This window comes from Zingiber officinale, chromosome 9A (assembly GCF_018446385.1).
Source record: "Zingiber officinale cultivar Zhangliang chromosome 9A, Zo_v1.1, whole genome shotgun sequence".
In the NCBI taxonomy this organism is placed as follows: Eukaryota; Viridiplantae; Streptophyta; class Magnoliopsida; order Zingiberales; family Zingiberaceae; genus Zingiber; species Zingiber officinale.
This window is the reverse complement of record NC_056002.1, coordinates 113481845-113502252: the sequence shown is the minus strand read 5'-3', so window position 1 is coordinate 113502252 and position 20408 is coordinate 113481845. Positions and strand designations below refer to the sequence as shown.

General features: G+C 37.7%; 1 protein-coding gene across 2 annotated transcripts; it reads right to left on the bottom strand.

Annotated features, from left to right (window-relative positions):
* Positions 1-151: 151 nt before the first annotated feature.
* Positions 152-6438, bottom strand: LOC122019853 (zinc finger BED domain-containing protein RICESLEEPER 2-like). 2 transcript variants are annotated; one of them, XM_042577426.1, is made up of 4 exons: positions 6217-6438; positions 5905-5968; positions 930-2424; positions 690-856 (listed from the first exon to the last, which is right to left on the bottom strand). In XM_042577426.1, the coding sequence occupies exons 2-4, from the start codon at positions 5907-5909 to the stop codon at positions 833-835; spliced, it is 1524 nt and encodes a 507-aa protein (XP_042433360.1). In that variant the 5' UTR covers positions 5910-5968; positions 6217-6438; the 3' UTR covers positions 690-832. The 2 variants fall into 2 exon arrangements, with proteins under 2 accessions (XP_042433359.1, XP_042433360.1); XM_042577425.1 differs by having other exon boundaries at positions 152-2424.
* Positions 6439-20408: the final 13970 nt, after the last annotated feature.

Here is a 20408-nt window from a genome sequence, read left to right as displayed (position 1 = left end):
ACCTCTACTGACAAGCTTTTTTATCATTGATTACCAGTCGACTAGAGGCAAGAAAAATAAAGCCATTGAGGCAACATGTATAAAAAATCTAGAGAGTTTTACAAGAGCTTGCCCAAAAACATTATAAACGACCAGGCATTCATGGAAGAAATTATAATCGTAGTGGACGATAACATGAAACATCGAATTCACTAAGGATTTATCATACAATCAAGCCGTACAGAAAAAGTAAAAATACCAGTACAAATAATTTAAGTTCTCACTATCACTAAAACCTGCATTGGAAAACTAATATATATATAAATATACTTCGTCCTGAAATTAAAATGCTAACTAATGCTGACAAGCCATAGAATACAAATTCCATGCGTACATAATGATACAGACAGATTGCATCCATATGGATCTCACATTTCCATTTTAACAATTTCAGTGGAAGGGTGCTCCGACAAGGTGGGCAAGTACTGGAGCCAGTCTTTTGTGCAAAAAAGTGCCTCAACTGTCTCCGGGCGCAAAGAACTTCTATATTCGTCGAGTGCACGGCTTCCGGTTCTAACGCTGAATATAGAGCCGCCAGTGCCAACCATAGATACGGGAATAGCTAAGATGTCCCTGGCCATCTTTGAGAGTGTAGGGTATTTGAGATAATTGAGCTTCCACCAGTTCAAGATATCAAACTCCTGGATTCGTGGTACGAGTGACTCTTCTAAATACTGATCTAACTCCGGCTTAGATGGCTGATTTACAGCTAACTCAGACAGATACATATCGAAATCTTGGAGACTGTCTGGAGCAGGCAGTGTTGTGGCGGTGACATTGTTATCGTTGCCATTTACGTGGTTGGCTTCTCCTTGATCTGCATAAGTTGGAGTTAAAGGAAGTGGCATGGTAGCATACTCATGATAGAGATCATGAATACTGTCATTTACCAGTTTAACATATCTGGCAGATTCAGCACCGTATATCTTTGAGAAACTGAACTCGATGAGTTTTATCTTAAAACGAGGGTCCATAACAACAGCAAGAGCCAGAACAAGGCTACAATCTTTCCAGTACTTGTCGAACTTGTCATGTATTACTTTTGCCATGCTGCTAACCACACTAACCTCACTTTGAGTTGCATTGGTCAGCTCCAATTGAATTTTCCATGCTTCGTGAAAAAATATATTTGCAGTTGGATCAACCGTTCCCATCACAACATTTGCTGAGTCGTAAAGAAGTTTAAGGAATGTGCAAACAACCTCCACCTTCTTCCAGTCATCATCAGATGGTGCCTCATTGTAATTGTCATCACATGTTTCCAAGAAAGCAAACACTTGTTTATATTCTAATGCTGCTAGTAACATGAGGTAAGTTGTGTTCCATTGTGTTGTGACATCAAGAGCTAGGTCTTTTGCACTGAGAATTTCAAGTTGTAAGGCAATCTCAGCAAATTTTTCATCACGCGCTCGAGAAGCTTTCACAAATTTTATACTTTCCCGGATGTTGTAGATAATGCCATGAATAGAAGCAATCACGTCCTCTGCAATGACATTCAGGATATTGGCATAGCAACGCACCACAAACAATTGTCCCTTCAGCATGAGCATGTTCTTATTGGAGAGATGATCCCTGAGATTTGCACTGTAAATATCATGTGATGAACAATCGTTGTCTAAGGTTATGGTGAACAATTTATTCTTGATAATCCAATCTGAAAGACTAACACCAATGGCTTCACTGAGAGCATTTTCTGAATGAGGAGATGATACCATCATGAAGTTTAGCATTCTTCGATGCAACTTCCAGTCATTATCAATAAACTGTCCGCTAATGCATATGTAACCAAGGGTTTGACTAGTTGTCCACAAACCTATTGTTAGGCTTACCCTTCCAGGCATATTTCCAACTACTTGCATGAGGTTTTGCTTTTCCTTCTGATACATCGCTAATATTTCACCCTCAATGGTGCTGATATCAATCATTTTGAAACGTGGTTGAAGAGTTTGAACAAATGCAACGAAGGCAGGGTGTTCAACCATGTCAAGTGGGTATTCATGCACAATAATCATTTTTGCGAGATTTACATAGCTTTGGTCTTGGTCAAAAACACCTGAAAAGAAAGATGACCTATAACGTCTTTTGGGTGGATCAGCAGTCTCTCCATCAGATTTTGTAGCTGATGCAAGAGCCAGTTTGTTCTGATATTTTATTTTAGGACAGGAACCCAAGGCAATATGTCTCTTGAGGTGGCTAGTGCCAGCTATCTTTGAACCACTACTGTAAGCAAAAGTTTGTTTGCACAGTTTGCAACAAGCTCGTGTGCATCCTCCAGACACTTCTTCAATAGTAAAGTGCTCCCAAACTGATGACTTTTTTCTCCTACGTCTTGAAGTTGTTGTTGGTTCCGTGTTGATAGGTTCAATTTCATTGCCTTCTGGTAAGCTGCATGAAGCATATCTGGGGTCTATCAAAATGCACTACATAATATAGTCTCATCAACCCTGATTACATAAACCACTCAAAAGCTTGGTTTTCATCATATAAAATCTAAAGAAAATTGCAATAACACTATATCACTGCTTGTAAAATTTTCAGTAAGCATCCACACCAGTCCAAAATACATTATAATGCAATAGATGAGCAACTCCAAGACAAAACTAAGAGGTTCACTGCCTTAATCAAAATTTAGATTCCAAATGAAAGTCTAATAGACAATGTATACTTATGAGTTTCTATGAGGGCTATCACTGTCAACTATGTTTGATGCTAAATGGGACCATATGCACCAACAATGAAAGAGCATGCATGACCTGTGAAAAAAATCAAAAAAGTGGAAAGCTCGAACACCCCTCATCTGATAGCAAATATTTTATATTGAAAATCGAAGTATGTTTAATTCAATTAGTAAGTCAAGATAGCATAAGCAGTCATTCTACCTTTTTTATAATACCAAAAGATCTATTAGAGTAGGTGTGAAATTTTTTAAATAATTTTATAAAGAAACATTCAGGGCAAATGTGTATAAAGCACATAATCTTCGATATGGTAATCCTTATGTTTTATGATGTTGAATCCAATTTAACAAAACTTTGTGGACTTAGATAGATAAATGCAAAGAGACATAAATAGGCTGACGAGCTTTAGGTGCATAAAAATTTTGTAGGTAATTTTCAAAATGCCCCCCACATTTAACAACTTTTAAAAATGTCCCCACACAATATTTCATTAATGTCAAATCACCCTCTAAGGTTTCCATTTGTACTGTCAAAATGCCTCCATCTAAAAGACTCCACCTAAGACCAAGATACTAATGGACGGGTATTTGACTACAGAATGAAAATTGTAAGGGGCAATGAAACCTTGTGTGCCATTTTTAAAAAGTTAGTAACTATTGGAGAGCATTTTGAAAATTACTCAACAAAATTTAAAAAGGATATAATATTTGTTATATTTATAAAATTATTATAAGCAAATATGACAATTCATAAACTTAAATCCCAATTCCTTGATTACATTCAAGTAACTTTTCAAAGTTACAATTAATAACATCAGTTTAACCATTAGCCAATGAATGAATTTCGATGAAAATTTAAATTGTGTCAAGCAATTTCCAACCAATTAGACATTTTAGATATTAGTAAATCATCAACATAATAATTTCCTTAAACGACAAACTAACTGTATACAAGCATTGATTTTACTACATGGAATGAAATGTATCATCTGGTTAAACTTGCCCACAAATCACCAAAATGGAAACATGATCTCAATTGGTAATAGGTAGTCCTAAAACAAGATTCATACTTAGGACATTGCATATCTCGTAAAGTAAAAGTAGCAGCATGTAAGGTCACGTGTATTGTTTGGTTGCTTTGGTTGTTTGGCATATTCAACATTAGGGAAAAAACTTCAAAACATCTTTCCTTAAGGATGGCAAGAAGAACATATTGCTTACTTATGGTTATAGCCTTGTATTTTCTAAAATAACCTAACAAGGCCATCTACACATAATTCTCACACTAAGAAATTCCTAATTGATGTCTGACAAATACATATGTTTATCATCAAAAAGTTAGTTGTCCCTAATAGCATAGCCAACAAAATTGATGATTTTCTACTCATATTCTTGAAAGATGATATGAAAGTGAGGACAAATAGGGTATTTATCCTTAAAGTGCTTAAATCCTATGACTCTTGTGCATACTTCTGTGTAGGTTGGGCACACCCTTATTTAGTGTATCTATGGGTTTACTCATATTCTTGAAAGATGATATGAAAGTGAGGACAAATAGGGTATTTATCCTTAAGGTGCTTAAATCCTATGACTCTTGTACATACTTCTGTGTAGGTTGGGCACACCCTTATTTAGTGTATCTATGGGTTTATTGTCTTCTACAAGATGATGCATTAAGACAAAAGTGTATCACAAAAATATATTGTCGACCAGTCTAGACCAGAGAGAGAGTTACAGATGAGACAAAATCCTATTGACGCCTACAGTTCTAATGGGAGGAAGAATAAAGAAAAAAATATATTTCAAACTCTTAACCGAGGTGAGAATATTCACATTAACTTCCAAAGCCATTCTTGGAAATACTGGTAACAACCTCGTGTAAACAAATATGAAAGCCATGGTAAAGAAGGCAGGAACTTTCCAACCTGTTCTACTTTTATGGTGACACAATCCATCAGGAAAACAAGTGGGTAATTACAAGAATTGGTGGAAAATTGACAAAGAACTTCATAAACAAAAAGGTGGAAAACAAAGATCAGTAATGAAGAACTGAAAACAAGATAAAACAAGACATGGGGGAACGACTATTTTTCCAGGCTCAGAGGATTCAAATGATATTCAGTGAGAATTAAATATGGATTGTCGGATTTCATCAAGCACAGGCACACAAAAGGTTGATAGATATAGAAAATATTTATTCCAAACCCAACAGTTGCAGCTGGAGTTAGGTGTGAAGGAAGAACAGAAAAACAAAGTAGACAAACAAACTATGATATTGTCGAATGAAGATTCTACAGGTGGCAAGAGCAATGAACAAGCTAAAGACCATACAAAGCAAAAGAAATTAGCGCTAATCTATGGAAAGAAAAGGAAGCTAAACTAAACTTTGGAGAAACAAATCAAACTATTTCAAAGAAAGTGGAGATAAAGCAGGGTGAAATTGTATCTAGTAAGTAAATACTTATATAGTAGGCAAAAAATCCTGCATATTGTGTGAAGTAATTACACGTCAAAACAACTGAGAATTGGTGCAAAACAATTGCTAGAAAGAGATTAATCTGATTATATGTTGATCTTTCATGTCTCTTTGAAAACCCAATACGAGGGAAATAACTGGCACCTGCATTAAATACCCTGTTTGTACACTCTAGTAGTAGGGTGCCCATATGGATATAGAAATAGCATCACCAAGCATTGAGTTTCACTCAACAGCAATAGAAGCATGAATTGGAGCTCAACAAATGGAGAAATAGCCCACAGTTATCGGTGAGGGTAACATAGCCAAAAGACCATTTAATTGCATTTGTCTCTAACTGGCAAAAGGTGACTATTTTTACACCAATTCAAAGTCCATAAATACTAATTCACACAGACAGGAAAAGAGTTAAGAGTTTGCAATTAGATATCCACAAACATTCATATATTTCTCTGCTTCTAGAGGCTATTAAAGCAGTTCGGCAAGAAATGACAGAAGATATTTCGAGACTAAAAATTTCCTACTCTCAATTCCCAGCTTGATCTTAGCTTCGTTTGGTTCGATCCCTTTTCTAGACTCTTCTCAATCTTTTGAGTAGGCCCAGTTAAAAGGAGGCACTTAAAAAGAATATCACATTGCAAGAGGGGAAATACCATTCAGCGAAAAGAAATACATCGACTTTATTATTTAAACTACGAGGCGACCAACATACCTCATATCTTATCAAGACGAAGTAGAGCTCTGCAGATCTCAGAGATCCCAAAAGAATAGGCACACTGCATAGAAGGTCATAAATCGACTTGTAACAGCTCTCAAAAAGGAATTCGTAGGTAAGATCACACGAGATGGAGACGAATCAGGCGGGAAAGTATACAAGTACCGAAAAACGATAAGGCAAATTCTGAGTTAAAAGCAACTAAACCAACGAGAAGAATCAAAAAAGGATACAAGTAAGATCCACAAGAGGCGGGAAAGCAGCTTGTAAAGAGCTGGAAGGAAAAATGCAAGGGAAAGGTGGACCTACCGAGGATGAGGAAATCGAGCCGTTGGGCTTCGATACGAGCGAAAGCAGGAGGCCGTCCGGCGATCGGACGACGCCGCCGCGTTACGGGGCCGGCGGAGCCGAATGGATTTGGGTCGGGACGGGCAATTAGGGTTAGGGTTGGGCCGTCGTGGGAAGGACCAGCGCAGTGCAGAGAGGAGGAGCACCGGGATCGAAAGCAGGGAGACAGCCACAGAACTTTGCCCATGGGCCGATTTATGGGCCTAAACTTATAGACATCCCAAGCCATGGTTGACTTGACTCCAACGCACCTCGCCTAAATCGAACTTGGATCTGACCGGAAGCGTCAAATGCAATAAAATCGTACTTATTTGCTATTTTTTTTTTGAAAAAAAACGTTTAAATAACTTTTTAAATCAGTAATTATTAGTTTCTTAAACGCACCGTCCAATAAAACTTTTCTAGATTTTCCATATAACTTCAAAACGTTTAAGTCATCGTAGCTTAAATTGTTTGTTAATTATATTAAAATAATCTAATTAAATTTGATTATTTGAGACAAAATTTTATATATATATACACACTACTCGATTTTCTCGTTGGAGTTATATAAGTTCAGTTTGATCATTTTTCTCTAATAAAAGAGTAATATTCAACTTCTTCTTTTCTTGGTTCCATTCTTCTGTAAGAATCTTAATATAGTCATGAGTTAGATAATGATTTATCGCTTGACTGAGAGACCTATTTAGATTAATTTATAAAATTTATAAATTCACAAGGTATAAAGATATAATATAAGAAAGATAAAGCATACCGAGAAGCAAAAGAATTTACTAATAGATATGATCTTTCAAAAACAGAAGATAGAGCTTCAATCCTCATCAATAGAGGGTTCTTTAATATCACCCTCAGTGGGTTTCGTTTTCGTGCTAAAGAAGGATATGATCCGGAGTTCAATTAAAACCACTATATAAGAGGAAGAAGGGTTACGCGACATGAAAGAGTTAGGTTGATAGATGATTTATAGGAAAAATGATTCTAATAACATTCACTCTTGATAAACACAATTCAAACTAAAACGTCTTTTCGAAACTATAAAATGGGTTATCAAAAGACTCGCTATGTTATGTTTAAACAACTCATTAAAACCTGTGAAAAGATAGGACAGAGAGTAAAGACAAGGATTAATAATTGTCGGGCCTTAACATAAGTTGCATAGATCATCATTGAGGTTGGATAAATAATTGTTAGGCCTTCTTCGGCTTAACTAATCTCTACTTCGATAGGAGCGGATAAAGCTTTTCTAGAAGCCATTAGAGGAACTAAAAAGAAAACTCACTAGAATATTAATAGTCAGAATGAACCAGTATAACTTTCTTATAGATAGGGGGATTCCGAAAAGATGAGCAATTAATAAACATCTAAAAGATGAGCAATTAATAACTGCTACACCGTATATCAATTACTGTGTACAATAATTTTAAAGTAATTTTAACTAATTTAAAATGATTTTAAATATGTTTTTACCAAGTTGGTAAAAATTTCATAAATATTTTCAGGGCTACTAGCTGTTGCAAAGTGTAGCTGCTACAAACAAATTATATAACAAAAAAATTTAAAATTTATCAAAAAAAGATTATTCACATTGTAAGAAAAGATTGTTTGGCTTGTACGGTATAACTATTTATGTTGTAGCAGCTAAATGAAGTAGCTGCTACATGTTGTAGCAACTAACTATCCAAGTAGCTGCTACACGTAGCAGTCATTGTGCGGTAGTTGCTATAAAGTGCAGTAGCTAGGGCTTGTACATTATAGTATAAATCTAATAAAAATATTGTACAAAGAGAAAAACAGACACTGGAGTGGAAGAACTTACGATCGAGAATGGAGGGGTGCGAGCGGCAACGTTAGGATTATTTGCGACGAAAATTTGGAGCTTCCAACCCATTTGAGAAGAAGCTTGCGGAGGACGAGAATAAGTTGTAGCATAAATTCTATTCAAAAATATTGAACAGAGAGAAAAATAGGCACTAAGTGGAAGGACTTAAGATGATAATAAAGGGGTGGGAGCGGTAACTGTAGGATTGTTACGCACGTGAGAGGGGAGTGAAATAAAACAGAGATTGAAAAAGCAAGAACACAATGACTCGAGAAGTTACTTGGTTTGGAGCCTTTGGTGACTCCTACTCCAAGACCTAGGTCCCACGGATCTATCAATGGTAATTCACTAATGACCTATTCCAGAACCGCCGGAAAGGAGAATCGAGTACAATAAAAAGGATAGGATAAGTGTAACAAGCTACATCTTCCTTTATGCAGTAATTGAGTACACAAAGAAACTTCATTACCCAACACTTGTAAATTTAATAGATCGAGCTCGGTGTTGGATAGCTTCTCAGCAGCAGTCGAATACAACAACATCATAACAGAGCAACAACACAAAGTTAGAGTAGTTGAATCTATTAAAATTTGAGGGATGTCTTAAGATTGCCTTGCGACTTTTTCTATTTATTTGATAAGCATAGATTCACTATTTGAGTACGCATTATATGTTTGATTATCCTAAACTCATTTACTGAATGCCCGTAATATAATTCATCGCATGAGAGAATTTATTATTGGATCGCAACTAGTGATTATCTCTACATATGTAATTATGAATATATTGAAATTTCTCTAGTCGTAAAATTGATGCATTCGAATATAATTAATTCTGTAAGCTAGCATGGGTTATACTCATTGGTTCGACCAAGCAGCTATTTTCTTACTGATTGGAGACATTGGGATGTCTAGAGTTAAACGTGAATATTGGTTATGGTAACTAGTTCATTAGAGTGACTTGCTGTAATACTTTATATGATTCTCTACATATATATATAAATATGTTTATGAAGTTCTTACTGCAGCACGAGTGCAAGTTTCCTTCATCTTGAGATATACAAGACTTATACTTTAACATCTTAAGCAAGCATCTCATTGAGGTGTGGACTCGGGCTGATTGGGTATAAGTTGAAGTGCCTGAAGGTGTTTGGATAACCCATAGAGGATTCACCGCTCTTTGCGAGGAGACGTATACCCTATGGCCACTTATTAGGATTGTTACTCAAAGTATTTGACCAAAACATCATATGTTAAGAGTGTGAGACTCTTATACACCTGTACGAGTAATTTAAATCCGTAGAACGAGGAAGTATTACTTGGGCTAGGTGTGACGTAGTCAACCTAGTGGGGACAAAACACATAGATCATGTCCTGAACCAATTAGGTATAAGACAAGTGAAAGGAACGAGGCATGACTCACTATAGCTGTTGAAGAGTTTAAAATTAATTCTAATATCAACTATGATTTTTCAGCTAATTGGGGATCATGATGTACTACTAGGTGCCACTCATGATCATTCTATAATTAAGCAGTTAATTATGAACGACCAAGATAAACGAGGAACCTATTGGGTCACACGTACTAACGAATCTCTAAAAAACGTAAAACAAGTTAAAGAATAAGATGTTAGGATCGTCGTACTCGGCTAGAGAGGGGGGTGTGAATAGCCGACCCCAAATCTTCGTTTCTTTCTACAAGTTGACGTTAGCGCAGCGGAAAATAAAACAAAGAAACAAAGACAAGAAGATCAAACCTCAACACGCAGCGATGTAACGAGGTTCGGAGATATACTCCTACTCCTCGGCGTGTCCGTAAGGTGGACGAAGCCTATCAATCCATCGGTGGATGAGACCCCGGAAACCCGGCTAATAATCACTCCTTCTGGGTGGAGAAACCTCGCCACAATAGCTTGCAACAACAATATGGAAATACAAAGAAGAGCAAGAACAAAATACACAATGAATGTACAAATACTCGCTTGCCTTCTCGTCGACTGAAGTCCCGGATGAAGCACCAACTTCACGGACGAATGCCAACAAGCAACTCAGTCAAAGAAGCTCACCCGAAGCTTCGGAGCTCAGCAAAGCTCAAGAGCACAGCTTTCAGAAGAACAGCAGCTCAGTTCAGAGGAGGAAGAAGAAGGAAGAAGTAGTCCCCGTCTGTAGAAGCCCTCAGCCTCTTTTATACCTGCATCCACCTGCGAAGAAGAAGCCAGAAGACAGCAGAAGACAGAAGACCGTTGTGAGCCAACGGATAGTTCTGGACCGATCAGGCTGAAGCCTGATCGGTCCAGGGCACCTCTGATCGGTCCTGGGGACCGATCAGGCCCCAGTCTGATCGGTCCCCGGACCGATCCCACCTCTCTGTAAGAGAGGTGGCTGCGTCTCTGATCGATCGTGGAGACCGATCAGTTCACTCACGTAAAGTTGGCTTCAACTCCTCTGATCGGTCTCCAGACCGATCAGATGACTTACGGAACCCTTCTGTTTGTTATCTGATCGGTCACCAGACCGATCAGATACTCAGGCGTATCGCTGGATCGGTCACCAGACCGATCCAGGTTTAGAGCTCCAGCCCTAAACCCTAAATGGTCCTGAGAACGAGCTACCGAGCCCTCTCTTGACCTAGTCCGGAGAACGAGCTACCGAGCCCTCTCCGACTTCGTCCGGTCCAGAGAACGAGCTACCGAGCCCTCTCTGACCACAGTCCGGAGAACGAGCTACCGAGCCCTCTCCGACTTCCGTCAAGTCTCCAACTTGGTCTTCTCGTGCCAAGTCTCCATACTTGGACTTTTCCCTGCCAAGCTCCCCTTGACTTTTCACCAGATGTCTGGTCAACCTTGACCCATCTGGATTTCCCTTGCCTGGCTTCACTCACCAGGACTTCCAAACTGCCTAGCTTCACTCACTAGGTCTTTCCCCTGCCTGGCTTCACTCACCAGGTCTTCCCAACTGCCTAGCTTCACTCACCAGGACTTTCTCCAACTGCCTGGCTTCACTCACCGGGACTTTCACTTTTACCTAGCTTCACTCACTAGGATTTTCACCTGGCTTCACTCACCAGGATTTCCCGACTGCCTGGCTTCACTCACCAGGACTTTCCGAACTGCCTGGCTTTACTCACCAGGACTTTCCGAACTGCCTGGTTTCACTCACCAGGACTTTCTGAACTGCCTGGCTTCACTCACCAGGACTTTCCGAACTGCCTGGTTTCACTCACCAGGACTTTCCGAACTGCCTAACATCCCAATTAGGACTTCCCAGTTAAGTATCCGGTCAACCTTGACCTACTTGACTCTTCTTCATCCAACCTGATCAGACCCTGATCAGTATCTCTCCGCATGGACAACTGCACCTGCATTGTCCATGTATACATGTCTTTCTGTATTGTCAAACATCGAAACCATGACCAAGGTTTACGCTTAGTCAACTAGGTCAACCTTGACCTACTGGAAATTGCACCAACATAAGATTCTTAAATTAAGAGATAAATATTTGATTGGACCATATATAAGATAGAAATATTTATCGCAATGGAAGCGCGGATGGGCCACATCTCTTATGAAAGAGTTGGACCATATTTGGTTCAATCATGAATTTGTTATGAACCAAGTTGGTTTAGTTGTGAACCAAACCAAGGGGTTAATGAGCTAATTTTTGATTAAGAAATAATGGGTTGAATTTGAGCTTTCTAATCCAACTCATTAATGAGGGCTATATATTGATATGGTTGAGAGAAAATTATAAACATGAGATCATTAATTTGCTTGTAAGGTTTTTGAAAAACCTTAACTCAATTTCTCTTCTCTTCTCCCTCTCCCCTCTCTTTTTGCCGCCGCCAACAAGGGGAAGCCCTTCCCCTTGTTGTCGTGACCACCACAAGGAAGAAATCTCTTACTTGTGCTTATCTTCCTCTCCTCTTCATCCCTCTTCTTCGCTCGTGGCTAGTAACTTCCGAAGGAGAGGCTTATACTCAAGGAGTTGTTTTGAGGAGCTCGGTGTGGATACAAGAGAGGCGAGGTTCGACAACATCGTTATGATTAATGTTCTTCTCGTTATATGTCATCCGTAAGATACACCTAGCGCAAATTTAATTTCTGTAAAAATTAAATTATGCGATCATGTGGCATGTTGTATCCTTGTATGTGTGTAGCATGTTGTATCTTTTTGCTGCACATATTTACAAAACGTGTTTTAGCACACACCGCATGAGGCATATCCCAACAGTGATATCAGAGCCTGATCATGCTTCGACATGATCGTAAAATTATTTTACGGTTCATAATTTATGTTGTAATTAATTTTGAAACTTTTCTAGAATTATTAAGATTTTTTTATTTTTAGAAAGTTTCCTAAATTGTTAGGAAATTCTATTTTTGGAAAGTTTCTGATATAATTAAAAAAAATTAAATTTAGAAATATTTTATTAATTTTGAAATTATCAATTCTAGAATTTTCTGAAATTTTAAGAAATATTCTATTTTGAAAATTTTCCTAATTTGTTAGGTAATACCAAATATGTATAGATTCTGAAATTTAAAAAAAAATCTAGATATGAGATATTCTAAATTAAATTATAGAATTAATCTTTTCTGAATTTTTTTGATTTATTAAAATATTTTATTTTTGGAAAGTTTCCTAAATTATTAGGAAATACCAAATTTAGAAAGATTTAAAAATTATAAAAAAATCTGGATTTGAGATATTCTAAATTAAATTATAGAATTAATATTTTCTGAAATTTTTGGATTTGTTAAAATATTTCATTTTTGAAAAGTTTCCTAAATTGTGAGGAAATACCAAATTTAGAAAGATTTGAAAAATCACAAAAAAATTTAGATTTAAATTATTCTATAATAAATTAAGAAATATTAATTATTTATTTCTTAAATGGTAGGAAATTAATTTAGCCATTTGTTTACAAAATAATTAAAGATTCTTGATTGATAGAAATATTCTAGATGAGATATGTTAATTGAAAATTTATTTACTAATTTGATTAGATAAATTTTGATTTATTAAAATCAGATTTATAATATATTTTTATTTCCAAAATAGAATTATAACATATATATGTAAATTTATGTCATGAACATACCATATTGTATGCCATGTAGATGCATTAAATATGACATGATTAGTTGTTGTCATATGTGTGATGTGATTAGATCTTACCATATGTATGATGTGTCATGCTATGTCATGTGTGTGATGTGTCATGTCATCATTTATGCCATGTGTGCGACATGCCATGCCATCATTTATGTCATACGTGTAATGTCATGTAGGTAAAATTTTGCATGATGTAGATGAGACCTAAATCCCTTACTCAATATTAAAACCTATACCTTCTGTTAATATGGTAAGAACTAGAGTTTAAAATCTTGTTTAAGTTGTTGTCCAAAGTCAAGCTCAACTTAAAATCAAACATGTTCAAACCATAGAGATGCAATCTCACGATTAACGGGTTGGTTTTAAACTTGAAACGTTGATTTGTTGTGCCAAACCCATGATCAATGTGGATAGAGGTGAAGTTGGGTGATGTGTTAACAACCCAATGTTTATGCGAAGATCAATTAGTTGCTAGCATAATGTGATAATTGCATATAAGTAATATACAATTGGTAAATATGTTATCTACCGCTATAAATAAGAATGACTTGTTGGCCAAAGTGAAAGTTATTCTTATCTATGGTGGATATCAACCCACTTGGAGAAAATCTACCATCTCCCAAATTCAAAATAAGGGTATTTGAATTTGATAAATAAGCTGGCTTTTATGTAAATTCTTTACATAAATAAAAGCATTTGATGTGATCCTTTGTGCTCTTCTTGGTAGTTGAGGTGGAGGGTTGAGCTTCCAAGATCTCCTCTTCCTTGGATTGCTCTTCTTCCTCTTCACTTGAAGATGTGGACGGTTCCACTTCTTCCTCCCTTGAAGATGTGGATGATACCTCCTCATCTTCCTTCTCCTCCTCGGATGTTGAGCTCGTGTCAACATTCGATTGATCCTTCTCTTCTTGGACCAATGAGTCCTTCTCCTTGGGTTCCTCCTCTTCTTGGATTTGTGTAGGACTCTCATGAAGCGTAATTACCTTTTTCCAAAGGTCACTTGCATTCTCGTATTCACCTACATTCAATATTGCATTAGGAGGTAATAAATTAATTAAAATTCTAGTTACCTCCTTGTCCATCTCCGATTGCTCCCTTTGCTCATCGGTCCAATATCGACGTCGGAGACGCTTTCCCTTCTTGTTCGTTAGAGCTTTAAACGGTTCATCCAATGCAATCCATTGGCTCCAATTCATTTGGAACCACATCTCCATACGCTTCCTCCAATAGTCGAAGTCCTCGCGCTCGTATGGAGGTGGGATTCGGATGTCCCATCCGAGAGGTCCCTCCGACTCCATCTTCTTCCTCTAGCCGCTCTCTTGGCGATTAGTCCAACAAGAGCTCACCTAGCTCTGATACCACTTGTTGGGACCGATGTATCCGCTAGAGGGGGGTGAATAGCGTCTCACCCAAATCGTCGTTTCCTACAATGGTTAGTGGCACAGCGGAAATACAAGATAAACACTAATAATAGAAAGCAAACCTAACACATTGATTTAACGTGGTTCGGAGATAAAGCTCCTACTCCACGGCTGTCCGTAAGGTGGACGATCCCGATCCGTCGGTGGATGATTCCCCGGAGAACTTCCGGCTAGCTCGCGTAGCTCCTTGTGGGTGGAGAAACCTCGCCACAACCTCGTACAAGCACGCTAAATCACTTGGGCACTTGGAGACTCTAATTAGGGTTAACCACCACTAATTTCATCAACTTCAACCAAGCTTCCAATGCTTGGTTATATAGGCCATGGGTTAGAAAACCCCGCCTACTAGTCGACTGCCAAAACATGCAGTCGACTGCCCTTCGTGGAAATTCGACCGTTGCAGCACAACGGCTCGATACCAACCCTCTGTTCGCTGCCAGTCGACTGCACCAGTCAACTGATGAAACCACCAGTCGACTGCTACAGTACTGCTACAGTAACGCTACAGTACTGCTACAGTAAATCCTAATTTTGGGATTTTACCCCGAGTACATTCACTCAGCACTCGTTCTCGCCCGACCAACCTAGACTAGCCTTCTAGCCTCCTCCTTCAGCCTTGCGTCCCTCGGATGCCTCCCCATCCTTCACATCTTGCCTTCTGGAGCTTCCATCGGCCTTGTCATTATTGTCGGGTCTTCTTTTGCTAAGAGGTCGCGCCTCCGGGACTTCATCCATTGCCAAGTCACACTTGGACTTACGTTGCCAAGACTATATGCTTGGACTTACACCTCCAAGACTCATCCTTGGACTTTCCTCCTTTGCCAAGATCACACTTGGACTTACGTTGCTAAGACTACATGCTTGGACTTACACCACCAAGACTCACCCTTGGACTTTCCTTGTTGTACTTGTATCCTGCACACTCACAATGCATATCAAATACAATAATAAACCTAACTTAAACCTTTGCCCAAACATCAAAACCTAGGGTACCCAGATTGCTCCAACACAATTTGATGCATTCTACTTTGTTTAATTCTTGCTTGTCTTGCTCTTCCAATTTCATTAAGTTCTAGTTCTTCATTTGAATGCAATTAGGATAGATTAGCTTATGTTTCATTTCATGCTTTATGTTTTGTTTTATGCTTTACTTCATGTTGTCTTTTATTTTCTAAAATTGTAGTTAGGTTAGGTTTAGCTTTATTACTTGCATTGTCTTTCATTTATTAGATTAAATTTCATTTAATGCTTTGCTATTTCCTTCCTTAGTTTAATTGTGTTGATGGTTAAACCATAACGTAGAGTGACAATGCATTGTGGATTAATTATTGACACTTAGTTAGATTTCATTCCAACACTAGATTAGTTTCCTACTTGCATTGATTTTCATTTGTTAGATTTATAATCAAAATCCAAAACCCCCATTTCTATATTAAAAATCCCAAAAATAGGAATAACATACAATCCTAGATTATCATCCTATTATTGCTTTCGTTGGGAGACAACCTGAGTCATTTCTATACTGCATTAGTGTAGTTAGAGGGGGTTCAGAACTTAAAATTCATTTAATATCATTTCACGGCATGAAAAAATATAGTTATCAAAATCAATGCCGTTGTCGGGGAAAAGTAGTGGTGTTTGGTGATCTAAGGATTATTTTCTATTTTCTCTCTTATTATATTTTCTTGCAAAAAATTTAAAAACATTGTTAGGGTTTAATTATTTCATCTCTTGTATGCATGTGTGCTATCTTGTATATTTTCCTATGTCTTTTGATTGTATTTGCATGAGTGTTTCAGGCAAGACCAGGAAATTTCTTATTTATCATTAGCAGTTTCAGAGTTTCAGGGTGATCAGAACCTCAGATTTGATAAGCATTATGGAGAACACTGAAAAGACTCTTAGAGAGCTTTGGGCATCAGATTTATCAGTTGATTCATTCTGCATTCATTATTCTAATTTAGAGGCAGAGTTTGAGTTATGAAAAATTGTTCATTTATTACCAAAGTTTCATGGATTATCTAGTGAGGATCCCAATTGGACATCTACAAGAATTGGATATGGTGTGCTCTACATGGAACCTACTTGGCATATCAGGAGATGATGTTAGACTTAGAGCATTTCCATTTTCAGTAGCAGATTTAGCAAAAGATTGATTGTATTGTCTCCCATCCAACTCTATCACCAGTTGGATCGAGATGAAGAAATTATTTCGGGTGAGGTTCATTCCTACTTTTAGGATCACAGCTATTTGGAGGAGTATTTGTGGAGTCCAGCAATACGCAGGAGAACCGTTTCAACAATATTGGGATAGATTTAAAGGACTTGTTGCTAGTTGCCCTCAACACTAGATAAGCGATCAACTACTGATTATGTACTTTTATGAGGGATTGTGTCCCATGGACAAGAGTATGGTTGATACAGCTAGTGGAGGGGCTCTAGTTAACAAGACACCTACTTAGGCCAGAGAACTTATTAATATTATGGCTACAAATTATCAATAGTATGAGACTAGACCGATGATTGCTAAAGATGTTCATTCCTTTGCCAGTGTATTCTTGACTAGGATCCAGTATCACCAGCCTGATCCTCAGTATTATCAGACTCATCAGTAGGACATGTATAATTTATTTGCAGGATTAGGGTTTGGGAACACACAACAAGGAACTTCTAAGTGGCCCCAGTATTACTAGCCTTACTTTTAACACCATTAGCCTGAGCAGTATTTTAGGGAGCAGTTACAAAAATTATGTCAATAATAAGAAACACAATTTCAGCCAAGGACATATTTATCGACACAGTTACAGTTGCTATCAGATCAACCTACTGCATCAATTTTTGAGGAGTTTGATCGTAGAGTTTGTGATATCCCTAACTTTGATTATGCTATTGACTCTGCTAGTTTTTTATATTGTGATGTTGTAGTTGATTCTGATATTAATGTTGTCGATGATGTTGTTGTTCTATATATTCTTGGTGTTGCAGGTGTTTTGATGATGGAAGTATAGGGGAGACCCAAGAATCATTTTTTTTGACTATTCCACCACCAGCTGAGCCAGTTGAGCCTTTTATTATACATATTGACGATGGAAGTGTAGGGGAGACTCAAGAATCACTTCCGTTGATTGTACCTGATCCAGAGCCAAATCCTTCACCTGACCAAGATAATATCACATTCACTGTTTTAGACCCTCCATATACCTATCATGATGGTAAGGTCAATATTTCTTCTGAATTCTTAGAAAATTCCATAGAGGTAATTCTTTCTAATTCTATTGAATGTGACATATCTATTGATTCATGCTCTGTTTATATTGATAATGTTTATAGTCCATCTCACATTACATGCGTGTAAGAATTGCATCCTCTTTTTAGTGCGCAAGATTTCTACAGACATTTCATTTGCAGTCAATCACGCAAGGATGCAGTCTACCAAATGAAGAAGACCCTAACACTCTATGCAATAATCAAGCTTCTGGAGTGGACATTTCAAATGAACCATCTCTTACCACTTCCAGATTGGCTGTTGAAACTGAATCGACTTCGACCACCAAAAATTCAGGGGAGTCTGTTCCATCTTATTTCTTCTTTTCCTTTTTGCTTGTTTATATGTCTTTACTTTCTTTTCTTTGTTTGTATTGTTTGCTTTTACTTGGAAATTCATTTTTAGTTTGTCTTGTTGATTTTCATAATAAATTCCCTATTGATGTGCGTAGATTGTATACACTTGATTAGCATGTTTTAATACACATTTACATATTTTACGCATGCTTTATCTATACAATTTCATACTCTTTGACTTACTTTCAGCATAAATACTTTTTTTTTGTTTGGAGATCTACTCTTGTGTATTTTCTATCTTCATGAGTCAAATTTAGAGAAGAAATGATGTTCATGGCTGATCTAGGCAATAAGCAAAGGAAGACAACATTGGCCATGTGAGCCACACGGTCGTATCAAAGGAGCAGGAAGGAAAATGACCTTGGTCATGTGGAGCAGACAGTCTGTGTAACTTCACCAGAGGAGGAGAATGACCCGACCATGTGGATTGGCACAGTTGTGTCATACCAACAAGCACAACCAGAACCTGGCCATGTAGATTTACACGACCCAAGCAACTTCTCCACATGGCCGTGCAACATTTCAGAGAAGAGGCAATCCCAGGCCGTGTGTGTCACACGATTGTGTGAGGTGTCCAGAGGTAGAGATTGGCATGGCCGTGTGTGCCACATGACCATGTGAGCCAACCAGAGAAAGAACAATACATGACCATGTGAAGGCCACACGACCGTGTGACCTTGGCCGAGAACATAACAGCTGGGGTCGTGTGTGCAACACGGCCATGGCACAGGCCGTGTGGTGCCCGTGCCTTGCACTATATAAAGAGCTTCTTCATCTTTTCAAAGAGAGGAGGCTCTTCCTTTTTTGGGAGATCAAGTTTAGGGTCAATCTCTAGCCGTGATCCAGCATTCCTAAGCCATTTCCATCTCAGATTCAACTCCAGAAGCGAGGGATTGGTTCTAAAGATCACTCATCGTCACTAGATAAGCATTTCTATTCCCTTCTCTCGATTTGGGTTGAAATGTTTGTGATCTCTTCATCTTCAGATCTCTATCTTTACATTATGGAGTAAATTCATTGTTCTAGGACCAAGGGAGTATTTGTGGTATGATTTGATGTAAGAATCTCATAGATGTGCCAATTTTCTATATTAATGATGTTGTTATGTTTTGTATCTATTTGATCTTGTGTGGAATGATTGTGTTTGGATTTAATTTCCATGCTGGATTGGATGTTTGTGCCACTTGTGGATCTCGTAGAGGGATCCCCTAGATCGTATGACCGAGGGGTGCTAGTGACAAGCTGCCCCGCTAACGGACATCTAGGGAATCACCTTGAAGGGTGAAGCTAGTCTTACAAGGAGGTGGATTGGTTGAGTGTATTTATTCCTTATGCCTTTATTGGATTGAATGATGAGGTGCTTCTATGTTGTATGACCGAGGGGCGTTGGTGACAGGCTGCCCCGTTAACGGACTTCATGGATACCATAACTATTAAATTACTAGAGGTATAGATAAAAGTTCCTTGCTGGTTGACTTCTGCAGGAGGAAACCAGCAACTTCCTGCAAATTCATGACAATTGAGGATAGGAATTGGTAGATCACCTTACATTGATAAATATCATAATGAAACTGGACTCCTAGACCTCTTACAAAACCAAGTTCTTACATTTTCTTTTCTATTTCTATTTTTAGTTGCTACTCAGTATGTTCATTACCTTTGTCGATTGTTTAGCTAATTCGTTGTGAGACATCTCTAGTGCTTATAACCAATCCCTATGGATTCGATATCTTTTTATTACTTACGACGAAATCGTGCACTTGCGTTTGAGTTAACACCTATGTATTCTTTTTATCATCTTAGAAATTGTGAAAGTTAGTTAAATTTGATTGTCGAATTTGATGATTTATTGTCATGATTGGATTCTTGGATTACATGTGATTACAACTTAATGATGGATTTCATGTTGGTAAATTGAGATGATAATTTTGATATACCTAGTGAGGATTTTTAAGCCTATTATTTTTATTGATGTGTGATGCATTCGTGGTTAATGTTACTCTAGAACTTGCTTAATTCTTTCAAGACCACATTATCATAGGATTGCATGATTTTTATGAAGGCTATCTCACTTTCTTTTATTTATTCCTTTTGTTATCACATGTTTCTTGAATAAAATTCATATCATTTATCATATCATTCTTTTCTCTCTTCATTTATTTCTATTTATTTCATTTA